The 16,710-nt window shown below is 37.0% G+C and overlaps 2 protein-coding genes across 4 annotated transcripts in view; both read right to left on the reverse strand.

Moving 5' to 3' along the window:
* Positions 1 to 4,538, reverse strand: part of LOC107695184 (protein phosphatase 1 regulatory subunit 21-like) — a 22,409-nt gene extending 17,871 nt beyond the window's left edge. The window contains exons 1-6 of the mRNA XM_016495001.1: positions 4,514 to 4,538; positions 3,781 to 3,914; positions 2,250 to 2,414; positions 1,189 to 1,247; positions 480 to 615; positions 344 to 354 (exon numbers count right to left, since the gene is read on the reverse strand). Coding sequence (XP_016350487.1) covers positions 344 to 354; positions 480 to 615; positions 1,189 to 1,247; positions 2,250 to 2,414; positions 3,781 to 3,914; positions 4,514 to 4,538 — 530 coding nt within the window. The remainder of the gene's footprint in view (positions 1 to 343; positions 355 to 479; positions 616 to 1,188; positions 1,248 to 2,249; positions 2,415 to 3,780; positions 3,915 to 4,513) is intronic.
* Positions 4,539 to 15,475: 10,937 nt separating this feature from the next.
* Positions 15,476 to 16,710, reverse strand: part of LOC107695192 (reticulon-1-A-like) — a 25,964-nt gene continuing 24,729 nt past the window's right edge. For all 3 annotated transcript variants that reach the window (XM_016495010.1, XM_016495009.1, XM_016495011.1), the window contains 2 exons: positions 16,471 to 16,529; positions 15,476 to 16,063 (listed from right to left, as the gene is read on the reverse strand). In XM_016495010.1, coding sequence (XP_016350496.1) covers positions 16,021 to 16,063; positions 16,471 to 16,529 — 102 coding nt within the window. In that variant the 3' untranslated portion in view covers positions 15,476 to 16,020. The remainder of the gene's footprint in view (positions 16,064 to 16,470; positions 16,530 to 16,710) is intronic.

Here is a 16,710-nt window from a genome sequence, read left to right on the forward strand (position 1 = left end):
CTGACTGACACACACACACACACACACACACACACACACACATCAGCTATTCAGCATCACTGTCACAGCTACATGTAATGGAGGAGATATTTCAGAAGATATCCGAGTAAGATGTGACTGCTGATCTTCATTTAGACACCCATATGAACAGGTTACAGCACAGCTGTGCTTAGATCTGCTTTGGTTCAGTGTGCTTTAATTATGATCTGGATATGGGATGCACCTCGGTGGATAAAATGGATCAGTAGTAGTATATATTTATTTAATGCCATGTCAGCATCTTAGGCTATTTTCATGGCAAAAACAGTTTAAAAAATACAAGTATAACAAATACAATAAAAACCAGCAAACAAACTAACACAAGTTACATCACACAACATATGTTAAAGATTCTAAAACTTTTTCTGGCAAAATTATACTAAACTCTTTAAGTGAGTTCACTTCATAAAAGAGTTTTCTATATACATTAAAAGCTGGACAGTCCAATAAAATATGTTTGACAGAAGGGGAATCTTGCAGAACATGCTTTGAGTAGGGTCTTCACCTTTCAGCAAAAATGCCCGAGTCAGTCTTGTATGATCTATGCCACATCTGCTAAATACCACTTGATCAAAGCTAGCTTTAAAAGAGATTAAAAATCTGTTTGAAATTTCCAGATGGATTTCATGTAATTCATTATTTGTTCATGTATCCCACTCTTCTTGCCACTTATTTAATATATGATTAATAATAGGTCTGATCTCTGAGGGAGGAATTTGACATGTGTTTACTTCCTGATTAAAAGCCTGCTTTGCTGCATCAGCTCGCTCATTTCCTGAAAGCCCAACATGGCCTGGAACCCAGCAAACAATAATACTATAGAACTGGTTCTGTATGTGGTCCACTGTGGTTGAAATACTGTTTTGAAGGGAAGGTTCATTGGCTTCAATGAACAAACTCTGCACTGGTGGAGTTCTGAACACTCCCAAAGCAAGCCGTAGTCCTTGATGTTGCACTGTATCAAGTATCTGTTTATATGATTTCCTGGCAGAATCATAAATTACACTCCCATAGTCCAAATGGGACCGGATAAGTATAAAATGCATCACACTACACAACAGGAACGCTGTGCATTTGAAACAGGCGTCCTGGATCACAGGATCAGAGATAGTCCTTACACTGCAGTGATGAGTGAATGTAAATACTCACCACTCTTCAGTTCTGATTCGACAGTCCTTGGCTTCTCTTTCCAGCGTCTGAGCCTTTACCTGACATCATTAAACAGACACGTTTACACCTCCTCATGGACATACACACATCAACATCAATCATATATCAGGAGCACCAGCGATGGGTTGAAACAGCGGTCAAGTTCAGAAAAGCATGCCTTGAAGACACGTCTCGAGGCCCGTATGCACACACGAGATCAGAATGATAGTCTCCAAAGCAGTGAGCTAAAAATCCATCTGTGTGCAAAGTAATTTAAGTGTTGTCATGACAGTCATCTTGAGGCCCATCCCGAATGATTAGGGCTGCACGATAAATTACAATCACGATTAGACAGAAGCTGTGACAGTCATGTGTATCTCGTCAGTGAAGCAGGGTTCTGTGATCAGTAGTAAATCTCCATCTGAAGGCCAGAGAAACTCCTAATACACCTCGCAGAAGAAACCCAGGCAATCCCTATAGCACTAGCTGAATAAACAGAAGATTTAACTGCTTTCACTGATTCAGCGTGACTAATAAACACACGACTATATGCTTTATCTGAGTTCTTATTATGATAATGCAATGCTAATCGACATAGCCTTTATCACTGCTTAGAATACTATGAAATATGTTGCGTGTCTTATTCTGTGTAAGAAGCCACATCATCTCACAGAAGCATTTATTTCAAACACTCGACTGACGTTATGAAGTGAGTTTGGAGTAAAAACATGTTATTAAATGTGGTGCTTTCAGATGGAGCAGCATTTACTACACAGAGCCGTAGTTCACTGACAAGCTACGCAAACAGCTGTCAGTATCGCAGAACAATTTCATAATCGTGCTATATCATCTGTGATCATGATCGTGATATTGTGTAGCTTGTCAGTGATCTACGGCTCTGTGTAGTAAATGCTGCTCCATCTGAAAGCAGGTGATGGAGATTTACTACTGATCACAGAACCGGCTTTACTGACGAGATGCGCTTGACTATCACATGTGATTATTTGTGCAGCCCTACTAATGAACACAATGGGTTTCCAGCATGTGAATGTGTCCCTGACCTCCAGAAGGGCTTTGTCGTTCTGCAGTTTCTCGATGGCGTCTGTGTATTTGCGGTTGAGAGCGTTGACAACGGCCTGATGCTGCTCAGACTCTTTCTCCAGCTGATCTAGCCGTGCTCTCAGCTGAGCCTCCTGACGACGGTACTGCTCATCCGCTTCATAAAACTACAGACAGAAGAACACAACATTAGCAACAGCTGAGCTCTCACCGGTGAGCTCTGAAGCTCCCCATTCGGATTACGTGTTTTTACATGTGCTAACACTACATGACTATCTGCATGATTGTTCTTAGTTATATTGTGTATATGGAGAAAAAGAGAGGACCAAGCACCGAACGAACCCTGAGGTTCCCCGCTGCTTAACTTATGTGATTTATCTCCCTTTTGTCCAGCAGGGTGCAGGTGCCTAACACTGTCCTAACTACACGCGACAAGATTCCAGCAACAAACAGTTTGTGTGTCCACACCAGACGCGACGCGACAGAATCAATCAAATATCACAGCCAATCAGAAGCGTGTGTGGGGGCGGAGCCTCTCTGGAAGCACACTGCACTCGCAACAAAATGGATAAGTTTATGATCTAATTCATAAATATTAAACCTTTTTAACATTATTAAATGTACATACTGAGTGACTGATAACATCTTTGTCATGTAATACACTCGTTGGCCCGCACTGAGTTCACAGTTTAATGTACATCTTTGCTTTAATTTATTTTCAAGATCTATTGTTGCTTTCAGTATGGCTTTAAAGTCACGCAAAATGACATTCAAACTCACATTAGGCATGTTTAACTTTGAATAAAGCACATGATCACCTGAGATTATCTATTGGCATATAGTTTGTATGTTGTTGTTCCAGCCGCAGCGTTGTGGAAATAGTGTGTCGCGTCACGGCTAGTTAGGACAAAAACTCTGATTAACATGGAAAAGACACCTTTTATCGTGTGTTGCGTGTAGTTAGGACACAGTGTAATCTGGAGCTATTCTGCACATTCTGACCTAAGAAAAGGCAATAAAATTGACCCCTTAACCTTGCTGGTCAAATTAAATGAATCAAATTGAATTTGACATGAAGCAAACATTTTTTTTCATTTTTATTAGTTAGTTTGTATACGGGTCAGATCTGATGCACAATTCTGCCTGTTCTAAATCAGACAGAGAGATAACGCAAGAGTGAGAGATTGTGTGTGTGAAGTGAATTACTTTAAAAACAGTGACATTCCCACCTCACTGCTAAGAAATATCATGTAGTTTTTCTGTAACCAAGCTGTTTTATTGATAAAAGTCAAGGGACAGCGTTGACAATGAGTTGCTGTGTTTGAGAATGTTTCTGTGTGTGCATGTCTGTGTGATATGTATTTTGTACAATGATATCTGAACTGTTGTTTTAACGCTGTTTGAGATGACATTACTGAGTATGTCATAACATGTCATGAGAGTCCATGCATTCACTGTGTGATGAAGCTCATCAGAAAACGGTTCAAACACAGCCGGATGTACAGAATCAATCTGCGTCTCACACACACACACCTGGATGTGAAGCCGCTCGTTCTCCTGGATCTTCTTCTGCAGGTCTTCATCAAACACGCTCTGTGTCTGCAGGCTGACCTGAGATGGAGAGTCACCTTTATTCTGCGCAAACACACACAAACCAACAATAATGACTGCTGATGCATGTTAAACGTCCTCCCGCTCTCAAGTGTCAGAGTACGAGAGCATCTCATTTGGTCCCTGTGATTTCTGAAACTAATCCTAATCTTGTGGCTGGACAGTGAATGATGGAGTAAGAGCTCCTGATCGGCTCATTTATGCCTCATCAACTCTGACAGAGCTCTGTGTGTGTGTGTGATTGTGTGTGTGTGTGTGTGTGTGTGTGAGTGAGCGAGTGAGCGAGTGAGTGTGTGAGCGAGTGAGCGAGTGACACACACACACGCGCGTGAACACACCACCAGGCTCCAGCGCAGGAGCGGGCCAGACGTCACACACACCTTCAGGGAGCAGGAGGCGGTCTGCTCGTCCACCACGGCCTTCTTCAGCACCTGATTCTGAGCTCTGAGCTGACACACACACACACACACACACACACACACACACACACCACTGCTTATACAGTTCACCAGAACACATTTAATCATTTAAACACTTTTAACGTTAGAAGATGAAATGACAAATGATAGGAGACAGTGTGAAACCACTCTCTAATCACTGTCTGTTGATGAAGAGCTCACCTTTGAGTACTCCTGGGCCAGTTTACTGTATTTACTCTGCAGATCCGTCACGTTCGCCATGATATCGGCTGTCAGGTGTGTGTGTGTGTGTGTGTGTGTGTGTGTGTGTGTCGCGTGGATCTATATGCTGCGGCGCGAGTGTTTGATCATCACCGTTTATGAAGAGAGTCACGTGAGCACTGACTGCACATCTGCGGCTAATGCTAATGCTAATGCTAAGCGGATATCTGCATCAAGCACAGCGGATATTTTACACAGACTTTATCGAAACAGCGTAACGTGTATCATTTTTCAGTCTATGAGACCGTATATTATTTTTACAAGTCAAACCTGTTAAAATCGTTCATTTGTTTCGATCCTTGCATCGTCTCTATAGCCTTTAGCAGACAGAATGACATCAGTCACATCGAAATATCGCGCTGTAAGCCACACTTCTGCTGCGAAACACTCCCGACAGCTGAACAAATGAAATGACTTTCACATTCACGGATCTCTTATTTTTAATATCGCTTTGAGCGGCTCTGCGCGCATCAGCGACTCTATCACGGGACCGACCACGTGATCACTGCAACAGCGCACGCCCTTCAAAATAAAAGCCCCGGTCATAAAATATCACAAGAGCATCATCCTCAGCAACAACAAGAATAATAATAATAATGTCGCTGCTGCCGCCTGCTGGTCAGAGCGCTGTTAATGCGATAAAACATGCAGAAAAACAGCTTCTACATACTGCAGGGGCCCCGTCCCTCACAGGGCCCTTGGAATTGCCCTAACCTTCCTCTTATGGCGCCCCTGAGCAACTGTGAAAGTTTTATTGAAAGTGTAATCTATTAAATGCTATTAATTGGATATTAAATGTGTCAGTATATTAGCCTATGTGTATTTTATTCATGTGATGGGCTTGTGTTTGCTTTATCAGGACAATAGAGACTATTAACTACAACTCTTAGGGTTTTAGGGTTACGAATGCATTTTTAAAAAGGCCTACAAATGTATAAAAGTGATCAGGGTTGATGTGAAATAAACGAGGACACCGGCTCATGGGTTCACGGAGATCTCATGGACATTTCTACACATTTTGGCTGCGTCCGAAAGCTCGACGGTGTATCACCTACAGCAACTCCTCCTCAATCTCTCTCTAGAACTGACCTCAGAGGTTGCTCAGAAACAGGTTTGCACACAAACTGACCGCCATGTTTATCAGCCAGCTAAAGCTGGGTTTATTTTTACTTTATTTTTTTTAATACATTACTGGAACATGTTGGTTACTAACACATACAACATCTAGCAATGGAGAATTTCATTTGTGTCAGTTATAATGTGAAAGGTCTGAGCAGCCCAATTAAAAGAAAGAAAATATTTAATCAGCTTAGAAAGATGTAATGTTCTATTGCATTGCTTCAAGAGACCCACCTGTCTGATGGGGAACATTTCAAACTGAGAAGGGAATGGGTGGACCAAGTTTATAGTGCCTCATATAACAAGGGGAAGAGGAGAGGTGTTGCAGTCATGTTTGCCAAGTCAGTCTTCTTTAATGTGGAGCAAGTATACAAAGATAAAGAGGGGAGATACATCATGGTAGTTGGAACAAAATTACGATTCTTAATCTTTATGCACCTAATGAAGACTATCCACAATTTTTCAAGAATGTTTTCTCTCTGTTGGCACAGAAAGGTGAAGGAATGTATTTAATTGGTGGGGACTTTAACTGTGTATTAGATAGTCATGTTGATAAGTTGCCATTGGATAGGGGACCACAGTCAAAAAAAGTAAAAGCTCTTTTAGGAATAATTAGAGAATTAGGTTTAACAGATGTTTGGCGACACTTGCGTCCTAAAGAGAAGGATTTTACTTTTGTCACATGTACATGGCAGTTACTCTACAATAGACTTTTTTTGTACATCTAGAGCAGATTTACACAGTGTCACAGAATGTCATATAGATCCCATAACTATATCCGATCATGCTCCAGTCAGGTTAAAACTTCAGTTAGGACAAGGTAAACAATTTAAATACTGGAGATTAAATGTATCAGCGATAAATGATTGCAAGGCCAAAGAAAAAATAAGACAACAACTGATTGAATACTTTGATATCAATGATAATGGATTGGTTACGCCATCTATTTTGTGGGAGGGAGCCACAGCAGTGATGAGAGGTAAAATAATAGAAATAACATCCAGGAATAAAAAATTGAGATTAGCCAAACAAAATGAGATAAACTTCAATTTCAGAAAACTAGAAATTGAACATAAACAAACAGGTAACATTAAAACTCTAGAATGTTTAAAACAGGAAAGAAAGAAATTGGATGATTTGCTTACATATAAAGCAGAGGGGGCACTCAGATTCGTAAGTAGAAAATATTATGAGATGAGTAATAAAGCAAGCAGGCTTCTAGCCTTCCAATTACGTAAAGCTCAAGCAAGTAGGGTAGTTCCAAAAATTACACACCCAGATACCTCAATAATGCTAACACAACCAAATGATATAGTTAATGCATTTGAAGATTATTATAAAAAATTATATGAAGGCCAGAAATTAATAAATAAGGAAGAAAAAGTTAAAAGTTTTCTGCGACCAATTGAATTAAATAAACTAACAGAAGAAGAAGCAAAGGAAATGATATCCCCTATCACAGAAGAAGAAATAAGAGAGATTATTGCAAAATTCAAAAATAATAAGTCACCTGGCGTAGATGGATTTCCCGGGGAATTTTATAAGGAATTTGTAAATGAATTGGCTCCTAATTTATGTAAGGTGTTTAACTATGTATTAAATAATGAAGACACCCCGCACTCATGGTCTGATGCAATTATTACTGTAATTCATAAAACTGGAAAAGACCCTACGCAATGTATGTCTTATAGACCAATAAGTTTGCTTTGTCAGGATATGAACATTTTAACTTCAATACTAGCAAACAGAATTCAAAAACATATAAAAAAATTGGTTAAACTGGATCAGACTGGATTTATCAATGGGCGGTATGGCATAAATAATATAAGAAAAGCTTTAAACTTACAACAAATTGGAAAAGACAGTAAAACACCCTCAATACTTCTTAGCCTAGATGCTGAGAAAGCATTTGATAGGGTGGACTGGGTGTTTCTGGAGCAGACTCTTAATTCTATGGGATTTCATGATATTTTTGTTAAATGGGTAAAGACTTTTTACAAAAATCCTAAGTCAAGAGCTCGAGTTAATGGACATTGCTCAGAGTTTTTTAATTTAGGTAGGGGAACTCGTCAGGGAGATGCGATGTCTCCAGTCTTATTTCAGATATATATATTTGAGAAAATGACCGCGGACTTGCAGTTAAAACCTGACTTTTTTCGACAGAAGTGGGCACTTATTGAAGCATAGTTGCTTGAAGGAAATAGCTCTAATATATATTAATGTTTGAACCATGCAGATCATTTGCCAGTATGTGGTGCATTTATTGAACTGCTGTCAGGGACTTCTGTATTTATTTGTAAATTTGTGTTTTTTTTTTGTTGGTTTTTTTTGTTTAGTTTTTTTTCTTTCTTAGTGTTTATTTATTTATTCATTTACTTTTCATGTATCAATATTATAAGTAAAAGTTATGTAACAGTGTTTTGTTAAAAAAAAAAGGTTCAATAAACACAGTTAAAAAAAACAACTAACAGGAGCACAAATGAGCATATAATTACTTAAAAATGAACTCAAATAAAATGAGTTTCAATATTGTATTTCATCTAGTTGTCAAAGCAACCTTTCTGATTTTTATTCAAGTACTAAAATAAACAACAACAACAACAAAAACTATATGGTCTTTTAAAAACAAATAAAAACAACACAACTACTAGAACTGTAACAGTACCCTTGTGAAAAAGAAGTGCATTTAAGTATGCTTTTATAAAGTGTACTTATTGCGGAAATAATATACTTTAAAAGAACACATACTGTATAAGTGCAAATTAAATGTTATTTTCGCCGCTTAAATACATTGTATTTGTAATTCATTTCAAATGTATCACATTTTAAAGTTATATTAAATGCAATAAGTTGAACTTTTGAGAGTTTTTTTTAAACCACTTAAGTGGGACTTTTTAGTACATCTTTATATGTACAATTATATGTTCATCATTGCTTCTAGTGTCTTTAAACTATGGTTAAAGTGTACTACTAATGTACTGACAAGCAATTCATGTGAACTAAAACATACTTCCATGTCATATATCGCATGTAAACGTTTGAGCACATGTGCATCAGCTAAGAGCTGAATTACTCAGTCATCAGCGCTCATCGTAGTAAAGCTGGGAGATGTTCCTTCAGATCTCCTCAAACAGCAGAATCCCTGACCACTCCATCTTCACTGACACTGCGCTCTAAAAACAGATTACATTTATACAAACATTTATTATTCCTGCTTTACAGGGAATAAAACATAACTTTAACAATTACAAAAAAACTAGATAAATATCCCAAAGTGCATGAAAACGAAGAGAGGTTTTTCTGATCTTGCACGCTTCTCTCGCACATCTTCATGAAGGATGTTCCTGTATTTACCACGGCTGGCACGGCAAAGCTGAAGCCCCCTTCCTTGTGTTGTTACCTGTAAATATATGATGATTAGAGGGGGTCTGTACATGCACAGGTGGGAATATATCACTTGCGAAAGGAAAAGATTCAAAGCAGTTAAAATCCATAGGGATGCTGACTTAATATAGCACTTTTAGCTGGTAATGTGTGATCAGGGTGAGCTGACTGAGCAACAATTCATTATAAACTTCTAACATCTCCTCTTCAGCACTGGTCTGTGTTTCCACACTGTATCTCCAGTAACAAATCTGCACTGATCCTGCTAAATGAATGAATAACTCCAGATAAAAATATTACATATTACAAACAGAAGCAGTAACAGAACATCTCGCTTTTCAAATGCAAAAAAAAAAACACAAAAAAAAACCTGTATTATTTCTAGAGGTGGATCCAAAACTTAAATTTGTATAATTCATGAACGAAAACATCTTGTAACATGATATTGATGTACCATTTTCATGGTAATGCAATGTTTGATTTTAAAATGGGTTTCAAAGGATGAATTTTGAGATTTAAAGATTTCAATTGATATATAATTTCTGATGATTTCTAAAGTGTGATGGAGAAAAAGGCAATGCAAAAAACTAGATAAATATCCCAAAGTGCATGAAAACGAAGAGAGGTTTTTCTGATCTTGCACACTTCTCTCGCACATCTTCATGAAGGATGTTCCTGTATTTACCACGGCTGGCACGGCAAAGCTGAAGCCCCCTTCCTTGTGTTGTTACCTGTAAATATATGATGATTAGAGGGGGTCTGTACATGCACAGGTGGGAATATATCACTTGCGAAAGGAAAAGATTCAAAGCAGTTAAAATCCATAGGGATGCTGACTTAATATAGCACTTTTAGCTGGTAATGTGTGATCAGGGTGAGCTGACTGAGCAACAATTCATTATAAACTTCTAACATCTCCTCTTCAGCACTGGTCTGTGTTTCCACACTGTATCTCCAGTAACAAATCTGCACTGATCCTGCTAAATGAATGAATAACTCCAGATAAAAATATTACATATTACAAACAGAAGCAGTAACAGAACATCTCGCTTTTCAAATGCAAAAAAAAAAACACAAAAAAAAACCTGTATTATTTCTAGAGGTGGATCCAAAACTTAAATTTGTATAATTCATGAACGAAAACATCTTGTAACATGATATTGATGTACCATTTTCATGGTAATGCAATGTTTGATTTTAAAATGGGTTTCAAAGGATGAATTTTGAGATTTAAAGATTTCAATTGATATATAATTTCTGATGATTTCTAAAGTGTGATGGAGAAAAAGGCAATGAAGAAGACTTTTTGTGACAAAGGTCAGAACTCCTGTTACGATGTAGATTTTTGGGGTGCACTCTTGTCATAAATTAATCTATTCAATCTATTCCTACATAATTTTTAAACATTGGTAAAATATCTATTTAGGAGTCTTAGAGCTTTCCAACGATATATAGGTTGTCATGATTAGATTAGGTTTTAATTGTACTATAGTGAAGTAAACTTAGGCGTCCCACAGAGGGGACGGGTGACAGTTAAAGGGTTAAATATTACAAGATCGGATCTCTGAATTCAGTTAAACTAAAATATTGCATTTTCAGCAGCCAAATGTGTTGGTCCACACACGCGATCACATTCTGATATCAGACATAGACACGATTAATGTAACCTCTCGAGTGCATAGGCCTACTTAATAACAGAGTTGCTCCTCCAGCTGGTTTTTCTGGTCTTCTGTGTTTGGAGTAACGCTTGGCGAACAGTAGACTCATTCTATATTAATAACAAAGTAAAAGCGGCTTCTTTTAAAGTAATGCACAGAATATATCCAGTTAAACGTGCTGGAACGCTTTCAATTAGAAACGGATTACTCTTGTGATTTCTGTAAAGGTGAAAAGCAAACTATTTTTCATTTATTTTTTCACTGTACACATACAAAAATATTTTGGATTGATGTGGAGTTTTTTATTAATTAAATATTGGATATTTTTTTGCAGTTGAGTGGATTTGATGTAATAATATACTTCAGTGAGACAACTCCCAGATGGTTTTTAATTGGAATATTATGGGAATGAGTTAAAGAACATTGTTTGAGAGGAAACAGAACTGATTTATTCATATTCATTCTTGGCCCTGACACTTCTGAAGATCATTTTATACAGTTCACTGCTTTAATGATTTCATGCACGTCTTTCACAAATAAGCTAGTGTCATCAGCAGACTGACATAACTTAAATGTTCTGCCTAATGCAGCAATTCCTTTAAAATCACTGTTTTTAATGTGAAGGGCCATTATTATTCGCGTTGCTAACAAACCCAAACAGGTACCGACACTTCAGTGAGACAACTCCCAGATGGTTTTTAATTGGAATATTATGGGAATGAGTTAAAGAACATTGTTTGAGAGGAAACAGAACTGATTTATTCATATTCATTCTTGGCCCTGACACTTCTGAAGATCATTTTATATAGTTCACTGCTTTAATGATTTCATGAACATCTTTCACAAATAAGCTAGTGTCATCAGCAGACTGACATAACTTAAATGTTCTGCCTAATGCAGCAATTCCTTGAAAATCACTGTTTTTAATGTGAAGGGCCATTATTATTCGCGTTGCTAACAAACCCAAACAGGTACCGACACCCTTGCCTTATTCCCCCGCCTGTATTCATCTGCCAGAAGTCCTCTGCTAATTTCACAGAACTGGTCCTTCGTATAAGGTCTTGATAGCATTTTGAAAATAACAGCCAAAGCCCAAAAAATTCAATTGCTCTGAATAAAAAATGGTGTTCTATGGTATCAAATGCCTTGTGAAAATCAATAAATACAATAAAACTATCATCTAAAATATATTCGTTGTAGTCTACCATAGCATCAATCTAATATTATTACTAATGTGAATACTTCCTTGAATAAATCCGGTCTGTTCCTCATCTATGATACTTTTTAATCCTTGTTTCAGTCTTTTGGCAAAGACTAATGGGTCTCCAAATCTCTAAATAAAGAATATTTTTGCTTGGCTTTGGGATTAATGTAATAACACCTTGTCTTAAAGAGGCGGGTAATTCCTCTTTTTCAATGGAAAAACTCAACTTAACTTGTCTGGAAAGACTTGATAAAGCTCACTAGCAAGCCCATCATCAGCTGGAGAGCGATTATCTTCAAGGTCACCAATACATTCTGTAACTTCCTTCAATCTTAAATCATCATCAATAACTTTGGCTTTATCTCTGACGCTATTTAGAAAGTTATTCAAATCAGAAGATACTAATTTATAAGTATATAAATCTTTATAAAACTGAGCTCTATAACTCTATTATTACTTAAAGAAGTCAATTCACCATTCCGCTTTTCCAAATTAAAAATGTTATCCAGTTGTTCTTGTAATGACGATGCATCTATTAATTCCTGTATATTCAAATCACCTTTACTGGACAGTCGCATTATTTCTTTAATAACCTTAGATTCTTTTTGTCTTTTAATTAAAGCTATGGATTCCCCATTGAAATAGCTAAGTTCCTAATTTCATATTTCATCTCCCAATGTTGTCCATAAACATTCATTATTTTAGCCTGGGACCAGCGTTTGTCAATTATCTTTAAAGCCATTATTTTAAAATTATGATCATCTAATAATTTTTTATTAAATTTCCAATAACCTCTTTTGAATTTCGATTCAACTGGACCATGTACATTAATAAAGATTGATGTACCCTTATGGTCTGTTAAACCTGACGGCTCTATACACACAGCTCATGTGATATTAGGAACAAATCAATGTGTGATTGTTTAGAATAATCTTTGTTATTCCATGTATACATCCTTGTGTCTGGATTTTTGAGACGCCAGATGTCAACTAAACCCAAACGGTTACATACATTTTTAATTTCACCATCAGTTTCCTTGCTTCTTGATGGCCATCGATCTAAATCTTCATCAGATACACTATTGAAATCACCACCCCATACAATATCTGCCAGGGGAAAGTTATTCTTAATTTGTTTAATTTCATCCCATACATTCATGACTCATTCACCTAACTAAAAGTCATTTTTACAGTGCAGTGTAGCCTATCATAGAAACCAAATGTACAAAATTTGAATGCAAATTAATTTTGATTAGATTTGTTCAACTTTTGCTTGCAATTAATGCACTTAAATGTGTGTTTAAGTGACTTAGAACAACATAATGATATTGAAAGTGTTCTGTACACAGATGTAAATTACAGTACTATTACATACAAATACAGTACTCTCATAAATGACACTGTATGTCAAATATGTAGAAAATTAAACTTCACAGAGTTCATAGCGCAGGAGCTGGTGATGAAAATTTCAACAATAAGTTTTAGTGAGTATACTGTATAAGAAAGTGTATTGAAGTTTAGAAGAAAAATACATTTCAATTGCATTAATGCACATAGTATATATTATAGCCTAAATACATTAACAAATGTAATTTTGGAGAACACACTTAAGTTGAAATTAAAATCAATTATTTTACATGTGCTTTAGTATATTTATAAATATATCAAAATAAGTGGACTTATTTAAAGCACACTAAAATCATAATTATGTAAAATGTATGTTTAAGTAATACTTAATTAGACATTATTATAAAGTGAATTTTTATAAAGTGCACTTAAGTATGTTAAGACCTATTGTCATTAAAGTGTACTCTCTTTAAGTACTCTATTAAGTATATTATATTATCTGCAAGTGCACTTTTTAAAAAGTATACTTTTAAGATTTGAAGTACACAAAAAGTACACTTTTAATACAATTAAGCACACTTCTTTTTCACAAGGGTATACGAGGGACAGCATGATAACACTGGTGAAATGCATGACTGCAGCAATCTTCATTTAAGTAATAAACCCTGAGCCTTCGCAAAAAATGCAAGTGCTGACTAGCTCGTGTACAAACATAGTCCACTCGATGACTCAGAGTAGATACCTAAATACTATAATATACATGCCGACATCTGAATTGTTTGTCAGCACACTGACTATAGCTGTATCATCTGAAAATGTAATAATGTAGTTGTTTATGTACCGATTCCTGTAATCATTCGTATATAATGTAAAAAGAAGGGGGGAGCTTACGTAGCCTTGAGGAACTCCAACATTTGTGACCAATATATCAGAGAAAGCTGAATTAATTTTCACTTGCTGTTGTCGTCCCGTTAGACATGCATAATACCATTTAATTATACAAGGGTTCACTTCCATCCGTTTTAACTTAAATAACACAATATCTGGAAGTAAGAGTATGAAACGCTGAACTCAGATCCATAAACATCACTCTAACATAAGATGCAGGATTTTCAAGGTGTTTTAAAATAAAGTGTCATAGTATTCAAAGCATCTTCTGTACTCCTATTTTCTTTATACGCAAACTGATAAGAATCTAATTTATACACCACATTCTCGTTCAAGTGATTTCATCACTGTGGGCGTTAACGCCACTGGTCTAAAGTCATTATTTTCCTCTGCTGGATGTTTTTTTGGAACAGGAATAACGACTGCTTTTTTCCATATTGTAGGAATAATTCCAGTGTCGAGTGATAACTGAAATAAGTGGCTCCAGGCTGGAGATAATTCATCAGCAAATGTTTTAAGTAAGAGAGCTGAAATACCATCCAGCCCACTGGACTTTTTGGTATGCAGCCTTTTAAAGATCTTAGCAACAGCACTTTCTATCCTTTGTGAAATCACGTTACTGAACTCAGCAATCTCTACATTTATCAATACTACCACTCCCAGTCAGTTCAAAACGATTAGAAAAGTTATTAAATTCATTTGCTTTTTCATTTAAAACCTGTATTTCTTTCGTTTGGATTTAAATGTATCATTCCTCTCACAACAATTTAGTATTTGAAGTTGAAATAGCTTCTCTAACACTCAAACTGTGTTTACACAGTTCCCTCAATTTTCTCCTTAGTTCCCTTTGAATTTCTCTAAACTCCATTTTATTATTGTTTTTAAAAGCTTGATTTCTCCTCCTAGTATATTGCTTAATCTCGGGAGTAATATATTCCTTATTATTTGGATAAATGTTAATGGTCTTTTTTGGGACCACAGTATGAACACAAAAATGAATATACTCTGTAATCACTTCCGCAATACTCTCAATATTGTCATCTTGATAAAAATATCCCAATTTGTAGCCAGAAAACAACACTCGGCTCCTCTTTTGTAGTATGCTGCCATACATTAACTGTTCTTAAACCGGTGTACTCTTCCTAAAGGCAGACTGGTCAATAGGAATTAACTGGATGGTATTATGGTCCGACTTTGAAAGAGGAGGCCTAATCTTAGCTACATGTTCTTCTTTGATGTTACCATAACATGTATCTAATATTTGATCTAATCTTCATTTGCTTGAACTTCCTCCAGCCAGAAGAGCTCAATAATCTCACGCAGGCCACTGATTGATCTAGAAGCTTTATTGGTTCTCACTGACATCTCAAAATGCATTCACAGAGCTCAGACAACGGGACGCGTTTCATTCAGTTATTGGCATGACAAACGCTGCTCGGCTCCAGAGATAAATAGATTTAAATACAATAGCTTCTGTTGAGGAAGCTTCATGTAAACGTGTTCATCCAGAGATGATCCTGCAGGGGAGCTCAGATGTCTTGATATCTAGAAAAGTTGCTAAGATTACCGAGTATGACAGACAAACTCCAGTCAATCATGTAAAATCACAGTCATAGGAACTAAAACGCCACAAAGCCAATACTGGTACTCTTCCACTTCCCTCATTAAAAAAGAAAGCAGACCTGAAGTGCATTTCATTTTCTGAAGGATCAAAACCACGTTTCTCAGACATTAAACAAGATATTTAATTTATTCTGCAAGCAGTATCAGAGCAACTTGGTGAAGATGCAGTCGTGTGAATGAACCGAAGAGTGAGGAACACAGACAGACAGAGACAGAGATAGAGCTGAAGATGAGGAGTGGAGATCAGAGCCGCTCCAGAATCACTCGGACTTCTTCTTCGCTCCAGGAACCTTGGCCTGAATCCTGAGACACACACACAGAGTCATATGGACGTTACTTTGACTCCATCACCACTGATAACAAATCACTCTGCACTGTAATCTACAAACAAACATCTCCTGCTAGCTGCTTTGAACAAATTTTATTAAATATTAATTACCACACTGTGCATCAGACTAACCCACAGCAAGTCCTCAAGATGCTTCTTTAACATGAGAATCAGTGCACGAGCTACTGTATGCTGAGGACTGAGGTAGACCAGGCCGGATGATTGTACTTTGAGGTCTGAATTCTAATTCTAGTTTAGGTCTAATTCCAATTTAACACTTGTCAGTTAATGGCTAATGGTCAGTTAACAGACACCAGATTACAATCAGGGGAAAACTCTAGAATGAGTGTGTCTAGTCCACTCTAAATAAACTTTGACTTACTGGCCCTTGACATCCTTCACCCGGCTCTTCAGCGTGAAAATGAACTGATCGATCTGAGTCTGCAGGACAGACAGAACATGACCATCATACACACTGGATCATCAACACACACACACACACACACACACACACACACACTCACTCACTCACTCACACACTCACTCACACTCACACACTCACTCACTCACTCGCTCTCACTCGCTCTCACTCACTCACTCACTCACTCACTCACTCACTCAC

The sequence above is a fragment of the Sinocyclocheilus anshuiensis genome, unplaced genomic scaffold (genome assembly GCF_001515605.1).
Source record: "Sinocyclocheilus anshuiensis isolate Anshui unplaced genomic scaffold, SAMN03320099.WGS_v1.1 scaffold518, whole genome shotgun sequence".
In the NCBI taxonomy this organism is placed as follows: Eukaryota; Metazoa; Chordata; class Actinopteri; order Cypriniformes; family Cyprinidae; genus Sinocyclocheilus; species Sinocyclocheilus anshuiensis.